The 17,947-nt window shown below is 30.2% G+C and overlaps 1 protein-coding gene across 1 annotated transcript in view; it reads right to left on the bottom strand.

Moving 5' to 3' along the window:
• Window positions 1–13,111, bottom strand: part of LOC106458697 (cyclin-dependent kinase 11B-like) — a 49,624-nt gene extending 36,513 nt beyond the window's left edge. Inside the window, exons 1-5 of the mRNA XM_022384971.1 lie at window positions 13,033–13,111; window positions 7,649–7,797; window positions 6,713–6,846; window positions 4,891–5,131; window positions 2,413–2,445 (exon numbers count right to left, since the gene is read on the bottom strand). Coding sequence (XP_022240679.1) covers window positions 2,413–2,445; window positions 4,891–5,131; window positions 6,713–6,846; window positions 7,649–7,797 — 557 coding nt within the window. The 5' untranslated portion in view covers window positions 13,033–13,111. The remainder of the gene's footprint in view (window positions 1–2,412; window positions 2,446–4,890; window positions 5,132–6,712; window positions 6,847–7,648; window positions 7,798–13,032) is intronic.
• Between the last annotated feature and the right edge of the window lie 4,836 nt (window positions 13,112–17,947).

Below are 17,947 nucleotides of genomic sequence, written 5' to 3'. Positions count from 1 at the left end.
TTCGTTTCCCATCCTCTACATGCAAAATTTCTTAAGGCTTATTAGCAAACTACAAGAAGCAGCAACCGAGTACAAAGGTTGTAACTAGAAGAGATAATTGTTTGCTTTACTTCTTCATTTACTGATATATGTTTTAATAAAAATAAGTTTAAGAACTTGTTTGTAAATAGTAATAATCTATATACATATATAATGTATAAGAATTGAAATGTGACTGTATTTTACAAAATACTAGTCCACCAAAAGACAGCCAAGACATGTCACTAAAGGTCAGTTTTATATTATTGGATACAGTAACATGAGTGCTCGTGTGCCACATCATAATAACTTCTGTATTGTTAGCTAGGCACGGCTGAAAGGTAAATATAATAAAAATAATAAATATATATAAATGTATAATGTTATGAGATTTAAGCTATTCGGACTAAACATTTGTGTTTCTGTGTTATACTTTGTAGACATTCTAGAAGAAAAAAGCATAATTTATATTTACTTCCTAATTTTTTATGGTGGTCAAATTGACTGTATACGCCCCGTATCGTTAGGGTAGAGAAAATAACAGACAAAATATAAAGTTTTACTGAAAACAAATGATTAAAATGTATTTAGGAGGTTTTAGATATTACACAAATAATATTTTAGATTTTTGTGACAAAACATAGTATTTAATCATGACATAAAAATCACTTCATCCTTGTACTGGTAATGACACAGACTCGATATTAAACAGATCTTTAGTAAAAATACTTCATTATAAAATCTGACTTTTTGTGTACAAAAGATTTGGAATCATTACTAAAAGTCTACCAAATTTTGTAAATATACCATTACAGCATTAAAAGTTATAGTATAAATACGTAACGTGTGCAAATGTGTATACGAACTCGTGTATTTTATACCGAGCCTGTCACGAAAAAAATTAAAACTTGTATCTTTCAATCAGCAGCCTAGCACACTAACTACTAGGACACACTCTGACCAATAGATGATGAAATAATTTTCACTTTCACACTAGAATAACCCTAAATTATTAATGATCTTCAAAAATAAATAAAGTATTCACAATGTGTTTTGAACTCAAACACACAGACCCACTCTTTATAGTGATGATTTTTATGCTAACTTAAAATAACATAATATAAGCTAGCACTGGCCAATAAACTAATAGGCTTCATCAAGGCATTTTTGTTACACATTTTCATATATAATTATGAAAGCAATAAGTATTCTTAAAGATGCCTCATGATTTGAAAACTTTATGTAGATTATAGTCAGAAAAGTAGGATATGAAAATATTCTTTGAATATGAAAAAACTATGAAAAACTTATTTGAAAATATCTGTGTTTTAAATTTTTTGCATCCGTGTGGACATTTATTGCCGAGAATTTGATGACGAGGAACCCACTTTGAGACGGCTTCATTACCCATTTAAACTGTCTTCAAGCATTATTGCTGAGAATGTTTGTAAGGGCCTTATTTCAGCTATTATGCTGTCTCGAAATTATAATTATACATTTCAATAGACTAGATGAAACGAAAGATCTTAAAGAAAACTTAATACCTACTGCTTCCCATGTGACTGTTCTTTATTACATAAATGAAGTAAATATTTTTGAATTTTTTTACTACCTACATTCTCTTCAAATTTCTTGCACAACTTAAACAAGAATAGCATAGACCATCAAACAAAACAACATATTTGAGGATATTGCATGACAAATGTGCTTTGTGTAACATTATTAAATTTATAATTCCACTCCTTGTATATTTAACAATCTGTATCATGAAATTAACCAAACATGATTTTATCACTGTCAACATTTGAGAAAAAAAAAGTCTATAATACAATAAAGGAAACAAATGTTCAAGATTTTATGGATTGCTTTGATATTTGTTAAGACTCTTTTACTAATTCAATTAAATAACAAATACACATTACATAACAGCATGTCACTCAATTTTCTTTTGTGTCCAGATGAAACTTTTATCTAGAATAAGAAGTACATGTGGGTAACAAAATGAGCTTCACAACAGCATCATAGCAAAAAGTCCAAGACTTTTCTGTAACTAGTTGCTATTACTATTTCTGGCCTTGACCAGTGAAGATGGAATAGACAAATCTTGAAATCTGGTATACTTACAGAACCTAGGTACTGGTTATTCCATTTGTAACCCATTAAAATTACTGTAAAATACTTTTAAAAGGTAGCCCAAATGCAAAATTCATCACAAATAAACAACATATTATACTTAAATAAAGTTAAAACACTGCAAAATGCATATTCGGTTGATTTCTTTATTACACAACTAGAGTACTTCATGAGGTCTTGCATGTGATTTTTAAAACCAAAAAAAAAATATTTCAACAAAAACTAGCACAATAATTTTATAAAAATAATAGTTTATCTTACCATGCCTTCATCTTTGGACTTCTTGTGATGTCACTATAAGGAATTATAAAATTTAACAAGCATCTTTAAATTGAAATTAATATGTATACATGTATCTAGTACATTTAAGCAATTTTTATTTCCACTCCATGATTACAAATATGTTGAATCAACCAAACACAATAAACTCCTCAATAAATAGACAATGTTAATCCTTTGAGTGAATAATTAAATTTTGGGTGGGTTCTTAAAACGTTTTAGTACTTTTTACATATCAACAACGTTGTGCTTTTTCTTGGTGATGTACACATGCATGGTACTAAGGCAGGAAATTTAAGGACGTGCGAGTATCCTGATAGTCGCACTATGAAGAAAAGTTTTTGTTACACCATGGGGGTAAATCTGCTTGTCGTACCAAATGGCTATAAATGTCAAGTCGGATAAATCCGATCATAGCATCTAAAAGTTAAAAATATGTTTGGAATTGCAAAGTAATCACAAGTAGAGCATTTGAGCTTGAGATTGAGTGCATTACATTGTAACCTTGACAAATAATTTGATTTTATGATGCAAGATAACTGCTAATTAAAATAATGTAAATAGAATTAGGAAATATATATAATAAAGTTGACATTACCAGGCACTAAAAACTAAGTCTCCAAACAGTTTAAAAATAAAGAATGGAAGCTCTTTGGTAATTACATAAAAAATAAATCTTTCTCTGTCAAAAATTAAATCAGAATGCAAATATCACAAATTTAAAGTTACTGTACAATCATTATTAATCTTGACCTCATTTTTCATTTAACACAGTGATAGCTGTGTAACATTCATCACATCAACACAGTATATATATTGTTTCATGTTAGAAGTAAACAGGATTGATTCCCACACTATCAGCAGAAAAATCAAGAATAATTTCAGAATTTCAAGAATTATTTTGTGATTTTTTCTTATAATTTCTAGTATAAAATATGTACACAATTACTATGACATTTTATTTAAAACTACAATGTTAAAGTTATTACTAGCAGTGTGATTTGTTTACTTTGACAATGCTTGTGTCATGCAAAGTTCTATTATAGTCTCAAAAACAAAGAAAACTTTAGTCAAAAACATTACAGCTTAAATGAAAAAGTATGAATGATGTCCAAAGTAAACTTGTAACAACTATGTTTGGGGGCATATTCATTAAGGAGAACTGACCCTACAACTATTGATGCCCTAACATTCTATGCCTTATATGAGTAATTTAGAGACTTACTTCAAAAATACTTGTGTAAAGTCAACACATAGTCAGCATAGGTGTTGAGTTGCAAATATATACACAAATTTACTAATATCTAATTATGATGTAGTCTCTGTTGTATGGCTCTTTCTGATTGGGTCAAGCTATACATAGGTTGGTGGCATACATCATGCAATCTGACAACATTAGACATGTTGCAACTTAAGCTAAATTATGACTAGGTGACAAGTAGACCAAATGACCTAAGTATGCAAAGAAACACAACACTGGAATTTTCAGATTTTGAAAAATTTTATTTTCCCTAAATCCTGTGTAGATCTTCCAGACAAAGAGGTTATTAAATGAAATTCTTGAATATTCCCTAATTTATAGAATGTGTGGGAATCCTGAGTAAATGTATTAGTTTGTTGCAGAAATCACAAGCACAAACAATACATTTTTAGTTGTGATCTATAATCATATTTAAAAATAACTCTGACACTAGAATGTTTTTTCTACAAAGTTTTAAAAATGAGAAGTTTGAATGTTTCAAGATGTGTAGGTTAGTGATTTCAAAATCCAAATAAGTTTCCTTGTAAAACAACAGACTTTTGCCATGTAAAAACTTTCTCATATACAGTTTTTAATCCGGTATAGAATAGATAGAAAATTCCAAACTATACTACTGTATCATGAAAGTGTAAATACTACATTTATTTCAGACTGTTTCTAATGTTGTAAGACAACCTCATTTTTGCATCACTGATCCAATCCCCCCCCCAAACAAAGGACCAACTTCAGCAGTCTGATAAGTTTGGTTTTCATGTAGATTTCAATAAGATATTTGTTTATTCCTTCAATTTTGAACCAAAATTCTAAATTCCATTTCAACTTTTTCAATTAATTGTTCAAGAATATGTCTATCTTGGTACTTCTAACTCAAAATTTTGATAAAATTAGATTTTTAATATATAAAACAGCACACAAGCATTTCAACTGTTATGAGAAAAGAAACATCTGAAATACACCACCGAACACACACACATTTAGCTCAATCATAGACACTGCTTCCCATACAGTTTACTATTATAGATTTTTATTTTAAAAAATAAGGTATTCACTAGGCAACAGAATATTAGCAAATTTTAAAGTTACAATGTGTGAATTTTTCTCTTAAAAGCGCAAGAACAAGGTATTTTTATACCAAACATGTTATATTTTTCAATTAAAATATTCAGACAATATACCCCAAAACAAGTAATGTTACTTACTGTTCTCTTTCTTTGGGATCCTTGTCTCTGACTCTCTCTACGAGTCGCACTTCTCTCACTTCTCTATTATCTCGTATCTCTCTAGGCTGTTTTGCATCCCGTCTCAGATCATCTCGACGTCTGTGTCTACGGGAATCTTGTTCCCTAATAATGCTTCTTCTACTAAGTTCAGACATTCTATTCCCTCGCCCCTCTCGGTGAGATTCCCTATCTCTTTCACGGCGACGATCTTTTCGACGTGCTAAAGACATTATGCAATGTTGTTGCTTTTAACAAAAAGAGTCACAGTATATTGAAGAGCAGACATTAATCTACCAGTAAGATGTGAGAATTATTTAATTGATAAATTGTGCAAACAAACTGTAAAAAGTTTATGCATTATCTCCCTAACCAGAGAGATTCTAATTCTACTGTTATAGTAAATTAAAATATACATGCATTTCATAACTTCTATTAAAAAAAACAAAAAACTCAAGAAATGTTTCTTTTTAAAATTAATGCATAAGGTTTTAGCTTTAGGCCTATATTAGGCTATACTCATGTGGAACTGGAGCAAAGGTTCCATGCACTGGAAGTAGAAAAATTTAAATATGTTTGATAACAGTTGTAAAACATACGTATTTTTATTCTACTTTAAGAAATATGTATGGCTCCATGTTCAGAAGAGCCTTCACTTATTTTAACAATTCTAATTTAATTATTAGTTTTTACCTATAATACAAAGAATAGAAAATATTAATGGCAAAAATAAGTACTTCCCATAAAAATATCACAGCCAGAGATTCTGAACCAACAAAAAATTTTCAATTCACAAAAACCTCTACTAGTTTTTTAAAATTGTCTTTTAATAACCTAACATTTAGTCAATGAATTCTTAACTTTAACTCCAATATTTTTTATTAATATCATTATTATTAATACAAATAATTGTGTTTATTTTAGCAAATTGATGAAAAATATCAAATTAGCATTAATTTATGTAAACATTACAACTCTAAGCCAAATTTTCCATTCTTGCATAAAATTTAGTAACTGACATTTTTACAAATCAATAACAGCATCTATTGTGATATTCTTCTGTAAAATTTAGTTATTAATTGAAGGAAATGTGCCAGAGAAAACTTTTAAGGATCAATTGCAAAGGTACTATTTTAAGTATTTAACTTTTAAAAGTGAAGAATTAATGTACTTTATTAAGTATATATTCACAAAAACAACAACAAATGATAACATGGGAGTCTTGGTGAACTATTTAGAATTTTACAGTTGCAGCTTTTTATATCATCAAATTAAAATAAACTGATATATAAGGAGAGCATTTTTTTATTTTTAGTTTTACAATTTAAAAAAAAAAAGAGTAGGAGATAGGTGAAAAAAAGATTTTAGCAATATGGTTACACCAGCCAAACAGAACTTTTATGGACACACAACTGTACAAGAATGTGTAATAATAAAGCTCACCTTTTTGGGTTAGAAGAACGATGGCGATGCAGAGATAAAAAAATCAAAGAAATCTATTTATTTATTTTTTTATGCTTGGTTATTCCTGAGTCAGAAATAGAAAAAAAATATATCACAAATATTTTATTTTTATCTTGGACTTTCGTAATCTAGAGTCGGCGGAATTGTAAAACTAAAAATAAAAAATGCTCACATAATAGAGGAATTCATATTAAAACACTGACAACAAGTATACCTAATGAAAATTATTTTTGGCCAGAAACAAATACAAACAGTTTTAACATAAAAAATTTATTTTGTATATTTTAACATCTTACATCAAACAATCATAATCTAAACTTTAGCATGGAAAAAATCTTACATTCATGCTTATGAGCATGACGATCTCTCTTTCTTTCACGCCGACTAGAAGAGTCTTTGCTTCTCTCAACCTTCACAGCTGCTTGAGGTGGTTTAATGTCCAATGAGTCCTCAGTGGCTTCATCTATCTGGTCACTGAAAAACAAGCACAGATAATACAGATAACTAAATTGAAAAAGGCATGTTAAAAAGCATGATTCAGATGAAATCTTACATTACTGTAGGATTATGAATAATTACATACTTGGCAATAATGAACTTAAAATAGACAACAAAGAGTTAATTAATAATCATATACATTGTACAAACAAAATACTAATATTATAAATTTTAGTACAGTTGTTTTTATAATAAAGTAAGATCATTCGTACATTTGTTCTTAATACTACTAATACTGAAACAATATACATTTCCAACTATAAACTGATCTAATTGTTAAATAATTTTCTACAAAAAAAAAAATTGGTTTACTTGATCAATGGTGTGGCATAATGTACATAAGATTATATTCAAAGTAGTCTTTACAAATCTTTTTGTTATTCCACACACTACATTAGACTTTAAAGATTTTTTTTCAAGGGGAATAATAAACATACATGAATAAGATGCTTAAAATATTTCTTGAAAAAGTAAATATGAAACTTCCTAAACTTTAACACAATTGATATAATTGATTCAAATGCATTCATGACTTGCTAAACTCCAGTAAAATTGTTATGAGGACATCAAGTTTATAGGCATTTAGCCCAATAGTTTCTTAGACAAAACTGATTTCACAATCAAAATATACTTATAGCAAAACCTCTTAAATGATTAATATTTGAAAGTAATTTAGTTTTCACTACCATTTATTATAATTCAAAAATGTTTATTTCAAATTCTATATAGTTTTTATTCAAAGAGGAATTCTTATAAAATAAATTATTTAAAAGAACACCTTTCTGAATGTTGTTCTTCAATCTCCATATCTTCATGTTGAGAATGGATCTGAGATAATATTGGGTTTTCATCTTTTCCTATTTCACCATCTTCTTCTGATTCAGTATACTCCTTATTTGATTGATTGCTAGCTTCTGAGTGAGACATCTGAAAAATAAAGCATTTCTTATTATCTTAGGAAGATTTTTCTGGTATTAATACCGTACAATATTATTTGGTACTTACCATGAAATTATAACTGATCAACCAAATAAATAAACATGGTATGGATAAATCTACAACCTATGACATTAAACTGCTTGCAAAGAACAGATCACTTTATGTCAGTCACATTGCAATCAAGAGCTCTCTATCACAGGCCAAAAACTATAATGTTCCAGTTCTATACTAAAAGCTGGATAAACAATGGAATGAACAGGCACAATATTTGCAATAAAAATCACACTTAGTGAAGTCAAAAGGGAAGACAGAAAGCAGCATATTAAGAACATTCTAATTGGGCCATTAGACTGTCTTACTTTAGAAAGTCTGTGGTTGTATATAATTAATTAAATCACAATATATATCATTGCTGTGGGATTAATTCTCCTGTAAAATACAGCTCTATCTTTGGTTTGAAAATTTTATGAATTTTGAAAAAATAAAAAACTTGTGAGAATAGCTTCGAAACACTAGTGCTTCCCTTTACAAAGCATCAATAAATTTGCAAGAGACTTGTGTACGAAACAAAAATCAGGAACTAAGATCATATAAACATTTTTTCTTACAACTAAAAATTCTTAAACTTTATCTACTTTATGTTAGTAGTCAGTAAGTTCCAAATGATTGATTCTATGGATGATTACTGGGTAATCAGCACATCATCCTATTAATGGGCTCCCTCAAGAGACTATTTTGGGACTTTTAATCTACTCATTTTGAAGATGGATATTCTTAGGCAATAAGGATCCAAATTTGTTGAGGAAACTTTTTTTTTACAATCCAACCAAATCCATTTGTACCATATTCTAATGACATCATTTTGTAAGTTTTCCACAATGATGAAAAATCTTGTTGGAAACTAAAAATACAAGCTTTGTGCTCTACATGTTAAATGTCATTTTCCAACACTGTGAAGTAAATGAATAGTGAGAGTTTTGTCTTGTAATATTTCCTGTTATATTATTCTTGACATTCATAGAAATCCGTAATATTTATTTCCTATAAATTTGTGTTTGGTAGTGAAAAAAGACTGGAGACAAAAATTTTGTTATTAATATCATAAGCAATGAAAGTAAGGAACTTGTGTATTATCAAGAAATAAAGTTCATTAAAGTCTATAGAGTACCCAACATGAATGAACTTAGTTCTGACTAACAATACATAATAGTATGCTTTTTCATTACAGACATGTGTTAATAAGCAAAAGAAAAAGTCCATCAGACAATTCACTCACTTATTATAATTTCAGAAAATTAAACATATAGCATATTTGAAAGTTGAAATACACTAATTTCCTTTATACTTATCATTCTTTCTAACATGTTATGAGATACAGTCTTTACTTTTGGTCTAATAAATATAATGCAGATACTGATGAAAACACTTCTGTAATTCAGAAAGGCCTAAGCAGTCCAAGTGAAAGGCCTAGAACTGTCTTACAAAACTGAGAAAAATAAAGTGATGTATTTGAGATACAGAAATGCATAAAACCATTCACATAACAGAAGAAATGGGCAGTGGTCAATGTTACGCTGAGTAATTAACTCAATCGATATAACAGATTACCTATGAGCTTGATTACTGATTATTGTCTGGTAAAATAATTGATTAAACTGAAATTCTGATTAAATTAATTAATGTCACAAAAATAATCACTTATCAAAATTAGTGTTTTTGATTATTCCAACTATTCAAGTATTTTTAATTGATCAAAGGGTGTTCAGCTTAATCAGCTAGTATCATGACTGATGAAATGAATCAAAGTTAACATTCTGATTATTACCATTCCCTTTATTTGAGAAACACTGTACTAATGAATTAATTGAATACTGAGGTTGTCATTGATCAATTAGGAAATACCACTAATCATCTACTTTTTACCCAACAGACTATCCTATCCACATGCCATACTAGAGAATCACCTACAACTATGACCTCTTTAAGCTTTTCATTTCCATCCCAATCTGTCCCTTTTGCCTTTTGTTTTCCTTTCCTCTCATAGTTCCTCATCTGCAAAAGCTACAGTCTGAAATCTGTTACTTAACAGAACCTGCTTATTGTAATTAAATCCACTATTTCTAGCTTTAATAGTACTGCCTCTAAGTTCCTAAAAGTCATTAACTACTGTATCCCTTACATGTAAAAGCTTAAGTTCCTTCTGAAAATCCTACTGCCATTTCCCACAGTTTACCCTTCTCTTTATCTATCACCTTTACTCATATTTAGTGTAGCATCCAATTTCTCCACCAACTTGCAAGCTCTACAAACAATCTACACATTTTCATTACTAACTCCCTTAAAATGCATGTCAGTCCTGAGTTTCCAAGTTAAACCCATTCCTTGCACCCTTTACACCATACAAACTGAGAGTACTTAACATCTATACTACTCGTAACCATTGTTTCTGGGAATAAATAATCAACATTAAATATAGTTTTAAAATAATTTTATTTTGAAATTAATTACTTCAGGCTTTTATATCACCATTATCACATAACTGCAGACAACAAAAAATCATCTTGTCTTTCAAGGCTGTCTGTCCACCCTTGAAAAAAAAACAGAAAAAATAAACCCATCCTTTTTCATGAAATAGCTTCCACTCTTAAACTCTTCTAAAGTAGTGGCCTTCACCAATATCAATAGCAACTGATTCCATAAACCAGTCACCCTGTTATAAAAATAAATTTGATTTAACTGGAGCCTATTCTGGCTTTTCTAAATTTTAAACCTGTCCCATTATAGTAGTGGACTGTACAACATTTTCCACTTCTTTTAGTTTAAAAGTTAACAAAATTTAGTTTTTTTCCTGTAGTTCCCTGGATTGAAACATGGTATTGCTAAAACAAGTTTCTAACTTTACCCAAGGGCAAATGAGATCAAGTGGAGATTAAGTACTTTATGTCTGAATCTCTCGCAGAAATAACAATGTGCTGTTTATTTAGCTAGCCCAGTTATTATTGTTAGTGAATCAGGCAATAGTTGCATGTGGACTTATCCATAACCTTCACTGACCATTGGTTGACTGATCTAACAAGCACCAATCACGGCTTTCTTATGTCAGAAACTTAATAGTTTATTGCCATATTTAACAGTGTTTAGACCTGGGAGAACAGATTCTTACAAAATTGTTACCAGGTTTATCCACTAATTTTCCACAGATTTGTCAAAGATTCTTTAGCAGATCTTCAAAAGACTTTGTGAGATTTCGAATGAAGGTTCTACATCGATGTTTGGCAGTTTTGCATGTGGTTTACAAAGTTTCTTTGGGTTACTTAAAGATAGTTCAGTTAGATTAGTAGGAACTCTCCACGGCAACTGCTTCTAAATTGCAATGTGATATTTTTTAATGCGAGAATTTGCAGTTTTGTTTTGCATAGGTCTCATGCTTGGTACACAAAACTCTAACATAGCTGTATACATGCTGTTAGAATGTGAGAACAGGTAGCATGACCTGGTAGATCTAGAACATATGAAATATTACATTCTAGAAGTATTTAACTTTGCTTGAAGAATTTCATCTTTTTAGTTGGCTTTCCAAATCAGAATGCATGGTCCATCTGTATTCCTTTAGTTATGACAAATGAATGTGAACATATTGCATGGATTAAATAAAAAACAACAACAATTTCTGAGGAAATTAAACTTTACATGAGGGAATGTAATCTTCCCAATAGCTTTTCCCTCGAGTGAATGTAATTTTATTTCACTATTTCTATCCCTACATTAACTTTATGATAGTTTCCTAAGCATGATCTTCCATACTTCCAACATACACTGTTTAAAACAAAACATATTTTAGTGCTAGATTTTCTTGCTGTATTATCTAGGTATTACATTGAAATTGACCTCAAATACCAATCTGCTCATCTCACTGATAAAGGGTAGAGAGGAACTTTCTAATCTGACTTTATATGCCATGTCCCAGGGTATCAGGAGTATTTTTACTATATTTATTATTTTATTACTGATTATTATTTCCCATGTACCCCCAAAGAACTACAAAACACCTGAGAATTACCATATATGAGTGTACAGTATAACCCAAGGTATAATGGTGCCTTTGGACATGGTGTTATGGGTCATTTGTGGATTAATAAAGAACATAATATTAAATACTGTTTCAAACAATGCTTTATTATGTTTTTTTCACCAAACTCAGAATAAAAAATAGAATATCTATAAACAAAACTGTATGCACATGCATCTGATAAGTAGTATGGCTATATCCTTGTCATGCACTAAACTACAGGCATTTTGTTGCTTATTATGATTCTGCATGAAAAATCCTAAGTTTCATACCTTTTGTGGGTTCTACCTTATAAATAAGCATAAAGCCATAGTAAAATATATAGTCATGAATCTGAAGCAGACAACAACAGCTGCTGTCAAGATTTATGTATTCAAAGGAATCATATAGGTTGTCTGAATTGGTGCCTTTTGCTTACCAAAAAAGAAAGATTACTATCTGCCTAACTCTAAAATGTATACTAATAACCTGCTATGCCCATATGTTATAATTGTTAAATTTCAGCTTGAATTTATTTCCTCTCGAAATATATAAATTATTTTAAAATATATTTTGTAGCACTAAAAATTTCATATATCTTCAAAACGTTTATACGTATATATTTTATCGAAAGTTGTTAGGCAATTATTTAATAAAGAAGAAATATGCAAGTATGTAGCAAATCAACAAAATGATATTGTTATTAGTCTGGCTTTGAGCAAAATGGTGTAGGGCTTGGACCTACACAAGTCTGTTTGACAATTCTGATAGTACTGCAAGTACAAGTCTCATAATAACAGACCACTAAACATAAGCTAGTTACTCTGTATTATATATTGGCAGTGTATAGTAATATTAATATAGAACTAGTCTATTAGCATTACACTGTTCAAATTACTATAATTTATGCTACTTTCTTAACGTTTTTCAAAGCTAATAGAGCTCTATTGTCTTGAGAACTTTGTTGTTGTAACTGGGGTTAACCTGAGAACGGAATAACTAACTAAACTAGAAATCAGGTTCAGAACCGGTTAAAACTACATAAACTAATAGTAATAGACATGAATAACTAAGAGTATTGAAGTTCAACTTCAAAATAATCTTATGGAAAATGGTTAAGAGTTTTGCTTTAGTTTAAGTTTATAGTTATACTTATGCGTAAAATTAAAACTTACGTTGTAGCTACAGTTTGTTACTGTTAAAGTTTACCTTATCGAAAAACTAGACAAAAAAATAACTCACAGCTCTTACAGGATACCCTCAATTATAAAAATTAAAAAAAATATTTATTAAGATACAATTGACATTATCACAGTATCTCAACTAAGCCTAAATCTTTAAATTTTTCAACCAACTATCACGCAAAGCGACCTCTAACTGATACTACTGTTTTACGTAACCTAATATTTCGATCAAATTTACAGTTTTAAGATGGACAAAATAGGTGAAACTGAGGATTTCTAATTCATAGATTTTAAGAGACATTAAATATATTTTTGCTGTTTATTTCTACCCTGTATCCCTTACAGAAAAACACAATTATATTTAAATTCAACTGAAAGTTGATAAATAAAAAAAATCAAAAAACACGTCAAATACTCCTTAGGGGTAATACAAAAAAAAAGAAAAAAAAAAGAAGAAACAGTGAGGAATAAATTTGTCGTTAATTGAACTTACTTACTAAGGTGCCACAACAACAACTGTAATCAATCAATTATAGTTAAGAAACATTTATAATGAAAGAATTATCTCGTGCATATAAGTTATATTCTGATTATTATTTTCTTTGATGTTGTTGTTAAGCGCACAGCTACACAGTGGGTTTCTTGAGCTGTGCCCACCGCAGCACGATCGATATCCTTAATTTTAAGTGTTAAAAGCTATCAAGTCGGCCGTTAAGCTACCAGCAGGCTTATATTGCAAAACAACAACAACAAAAAACAAAAAAAAACTGCACCGCACCAAGGCTTCCAATCCCAAGAAACTTTCAATATCAGTGTTTTTCATGTATTATTGAGTTGTTCTTAAATTCCGTTCTTACTTTCTTTAGTATGTTTTCTTATTTATATTTCCTATAAAATGTACTAAGATTTAAGAAACCCCATTATAAGTCTCCGCATTATGAGTCTCAATCTAACTCTCTCTATAATACACAATGAACCAAGCCCTAAATACCTCTCTCCTCTAAACATCATAAATAAGAACCTTACAGGCCAAACAGTGCTAGGTTAACTGAATCCTAGACACAAACGTAAAAGGGTTTTGTACGTAAAAATAGGATTATGTCTCTGTGTATATGACTGCTAAGTGGAACTGTATTGTGAACACGGACTAATAGTGCGATCATACATAAGCGAAGCTAGTAAAAATATACAAATTAATTTTACCCCATCACAAGGGAATGTTAATTAAAGATGCGGATAATGGACAGAATTTAACACACTGTGAGTAATGCAACAACAATGCAACAAAAGTTATTACCTAGGATTCAGTAAAAGTTCAAACAAAATAACAATTTCAGAGAGGAACGAAGAGGTCTACGCTGAACCTGACCCTCCCTGGTCTAAAACATGGACCAAATCCCGATGAAGAAGAAGAAGCTTAATGAACATTATTGTTGAAGGATAAAAAACTAATAATATACCAAAAAAAGTTTTCTTTAATTATTAATAATTATGTCACATTAAAGGATGTTTAATCAAAAAACTTTCACGTAGTTTGAAGCAGATACGATTGCACTAATATATATATATATATATATATCCACGTAGCTGAGTACGTATTATAATTTGGAAAGATTTCTGAGAAAATGAATGGCTTTGTTTTCCTTTTAAATTAAGATAATAAAGTAAATTATTCTGAATAATCACTAGATTGCGGTATAAATTAGTCTATTCCTCAAACAACAAACACTACTTTAAAATAACATATCTTGAGCTCTTTAGTAATTTCTCTGTAGCAAGTGCTTGAGTTTTGTCTATATAAAGATAAGCTTCCAGCTTTAACATCTCAAAGCTTTATACTTTCTATGAGAGAGATGGTATTGTTTACTTTGAACTCTAATAAGGTTGTAATGATCCTTGTGTCATTAGCAATTCTTTTTTATTTCTCTTTATCTTCTAATTAGGCCCTAAAATATCCATCCTTTGATAAATGCACTGATACGGTAACATGTTACATAAGCCAAATGAAATATTTCTGGTCGAAATGATAAACTATTTACAATGAGTCTTATCTGTAAACATATTATTAGGAACCTACATACTTGAGTCATGGCTTATTTTCTTTTCTTCGTGCTTTCATTTTGATATTAAAAGAGCCATATATTGTCTTGCTCAAGGCGTAGTGCTTTGTTACTTATTACAAGCAAAATAGATAAAATTAGATTTTTATTGTTTAAGTATCTTACAGGAATACCTTATAAAAATATATATATTTACCTCTCATATTTCGAAATTAGTCGAAAAGCTAGTTGTTCAACAATTAAATATATTTTATGTAAATCACATGTGATATGCAGTATCTCGTTGCTCTTTTGCCAATCTATGTGCGATGCTCATGTTCAGTTCATATATGCTTGTTCATTAATCTGAAACAGATGAAAATTGAAAAGGGATTAGTATATTGCTAGGATAACTAGCTTTTCATCCATAATTTGCTTTAACTTTTATTCCTTACTTTCATCTTCCCTGATAAATATCAAGAGGACTGTATCACTGACAAGTGAAATTGATTTCATTTGATTAACCAAATTGATATATATATATTTTATTACTCCTTGGGATCGAGTGTGTGTATGTATGTTTCTCGAGCAAAGCCACAATGGAATGGGCTATCTGGTGTGTTCACCGCAGGGAATCGAACCCTGGATTTGAGCATTGTAAGTCCGTAGACTGCCCGTTGTAACACCGGGGGACCTTGAGATCGAAACAAACTTTTTAAGTTTTTCGTTACGATATGTGAATGAGTTTGCTTTCGTTGGATGTTATAAAGTAATGTGTTAAATAAATAAATTAATTTTTTAGTAGTTTCCTGTGGCTCAGCAGTAAATCGAAAGATTTACAACGCTAAAAAGATGTTTTCGACATCCGTAGTAGGCAAAGTATAGATAGTCCACTGTGTAGAGTTTTGCTTGAAAACTAAGTTCAATAGTACCCGAAAAATTACCGATCTAATTTTACATTTCGAAAAAAGACTTTATTGGTAGTGTCCAGCTTTCAAAGTAGATCAAACAGTCCGGATGTATTAAGCTTTTATTTATATTTTCAACATAAAAAAACTTCGCATTTGATAATAAATATTACATTTCGGTTAGGTTAGAATTATCGTTATTTCCTAACCCAGCTACTGAATAATTTGGATAACTGAGAAAGCTACTAATTAGATACATATTTAGCTTGGTTTACTTTCTGTTTGCCTTTATTCTACCTTAATCAGAAATGTCCAGTATTTTTATTCGTCCTCTACTAACAAATATTATAAACGTAAATATTTGAAGTTAGTTTGTTCTATAATAATTCCATGCAAATTTGAAAAGAAAACCAGTTTCTCGAATAATATCGGTCTCTATCTTGTCATAATTTCAGTAAAAACGTCAGCTTCTTTTGTTTTAATCAGCTCACTTCTATTTTAAACAGGTGTCTAATTGACAGCGACTTTTAGAATCTCAACAAATCAAATCGACACCTCTTCTGTGACAACGAGTTTCTATTTTGAAAAATAGACATATTTTCTTAGCAGCCAAAAATAAGACTGTGTTAGCTTTCTCTCAATTATAATCTAAATACTCAAGAGGAAGGAGGAAGTTGACTTACTGAGAGTACTGGGATTGGAGTGATGCAAAGGGTGCGTTGCATTAGGGACCCCAGCCACAATTAAGTGGCTCCAAAAACTTTCAAAATTCGAATTTTTAGTTTATTACACATTCGTTGTTTTTGATAAACTCCGTAATTGATTATTTTTCAACATATGTTCCTTTTATATTTCCTATAAAACTGAACTAATAATCAACGAGCACCATTATAAGTCTCTGTACCAGGGTCACAGAAAACCTGTCGCCGGCCCAGCTTACCGATTAGTGTTCTGGGTGTTTTACCGTTTGCTCTACAAAACCTCTTCCGGTTCTCTCACACAGAAGATGTGATATTATTTATTCTCGTCTCTGTCTCTACTTGTGGTATAAATTTCACATTTTACAAAATCGGAGTATCAGCTTATGAAACTATTTCTGAGACGTAATGTCCCTTGTTATTCAACTTTTATTATCTCAGCCATAATGAAAGAGTTAGAACAAAGGATAATAAAAACAAATCAAGTACATTTCAAAACGCCCAAAAAACTCGAACGTTTCGAATAGTTGACTATTCTCTTTGGTCCTGAAGAAAGTGCTCGAGTTTCATAGTGTTTTGCAATCTAGTTCTAGGTTCATAATTCGTTGTACTTTTCAAAATATCACACTTTGTTTTACCATAACTAATTTACTTTCTTCCACCAACGAATCATTGCCTTCGGTAATCTGTTTTATTTCGAACACATCTCTTAAATACGTTTAAGTTCCTACTATTATATTTATTTTCTGCCTTTTTCGCTATAAGTTTTTAATAGTTATACTCCAACTGGTTAAACAAGAGACAGTGTAGTTCGGGTGAAGTGTGACATATTGTTATACACTTTTCTTTACTTTCAATCACAAGTTCTTAGAATATTTTCGAAAATGATGTTTTTATTATTTCAAGAACTTTGTTTCTACAGTACCTTCTTTGCCTTTTTTCTTCTTCCCACTAATTTTCTAGGCTGAATTACTTTTAAATGTTTACCGTTAAGGTCTCCCGGTGAACTTGTCTGGATGGGGCCTAATAGTCAAAATACACCCTCCACTCAGAAAAAAATAACTCGCGAAAATATTGCGTCAGGCATTATTTACATTTTGAAATGTTTTTATAAATATTTATTGTAAAATGCAATGACAGTTACACATGACAATTTTTTTTCCTCATTGATATAGCGCTGCTATTCAAGTACCGTATTTTTCGGAATATAAGACGCACCGGTGTATAAGACGCACCCTTATTTTGAAGACAAAGTTTTGGG

Source organism: Limulus polyphemus, unplaced genomic scaffold (genome assembly GCF_000517525.1).
Source record: "Limulus polyphemus unplaced genomic scaffold, Limulus_polyphemus-2.1.2 Scaffold502, whole genome shotgun sequence".
NCBI classification, from domain to species: domain Eukaryota; kingdom Metazoa; phylum Arthropoda; class Merostomata; order Xiphosura; family Limulidae; genus Limulus; species Limulus polyphemus.
The sequence above is the reverse complement of the archived record's forward strand: the minus strand, read 5'-3'. Positions and strand labels throughout refer to the sequence as shown.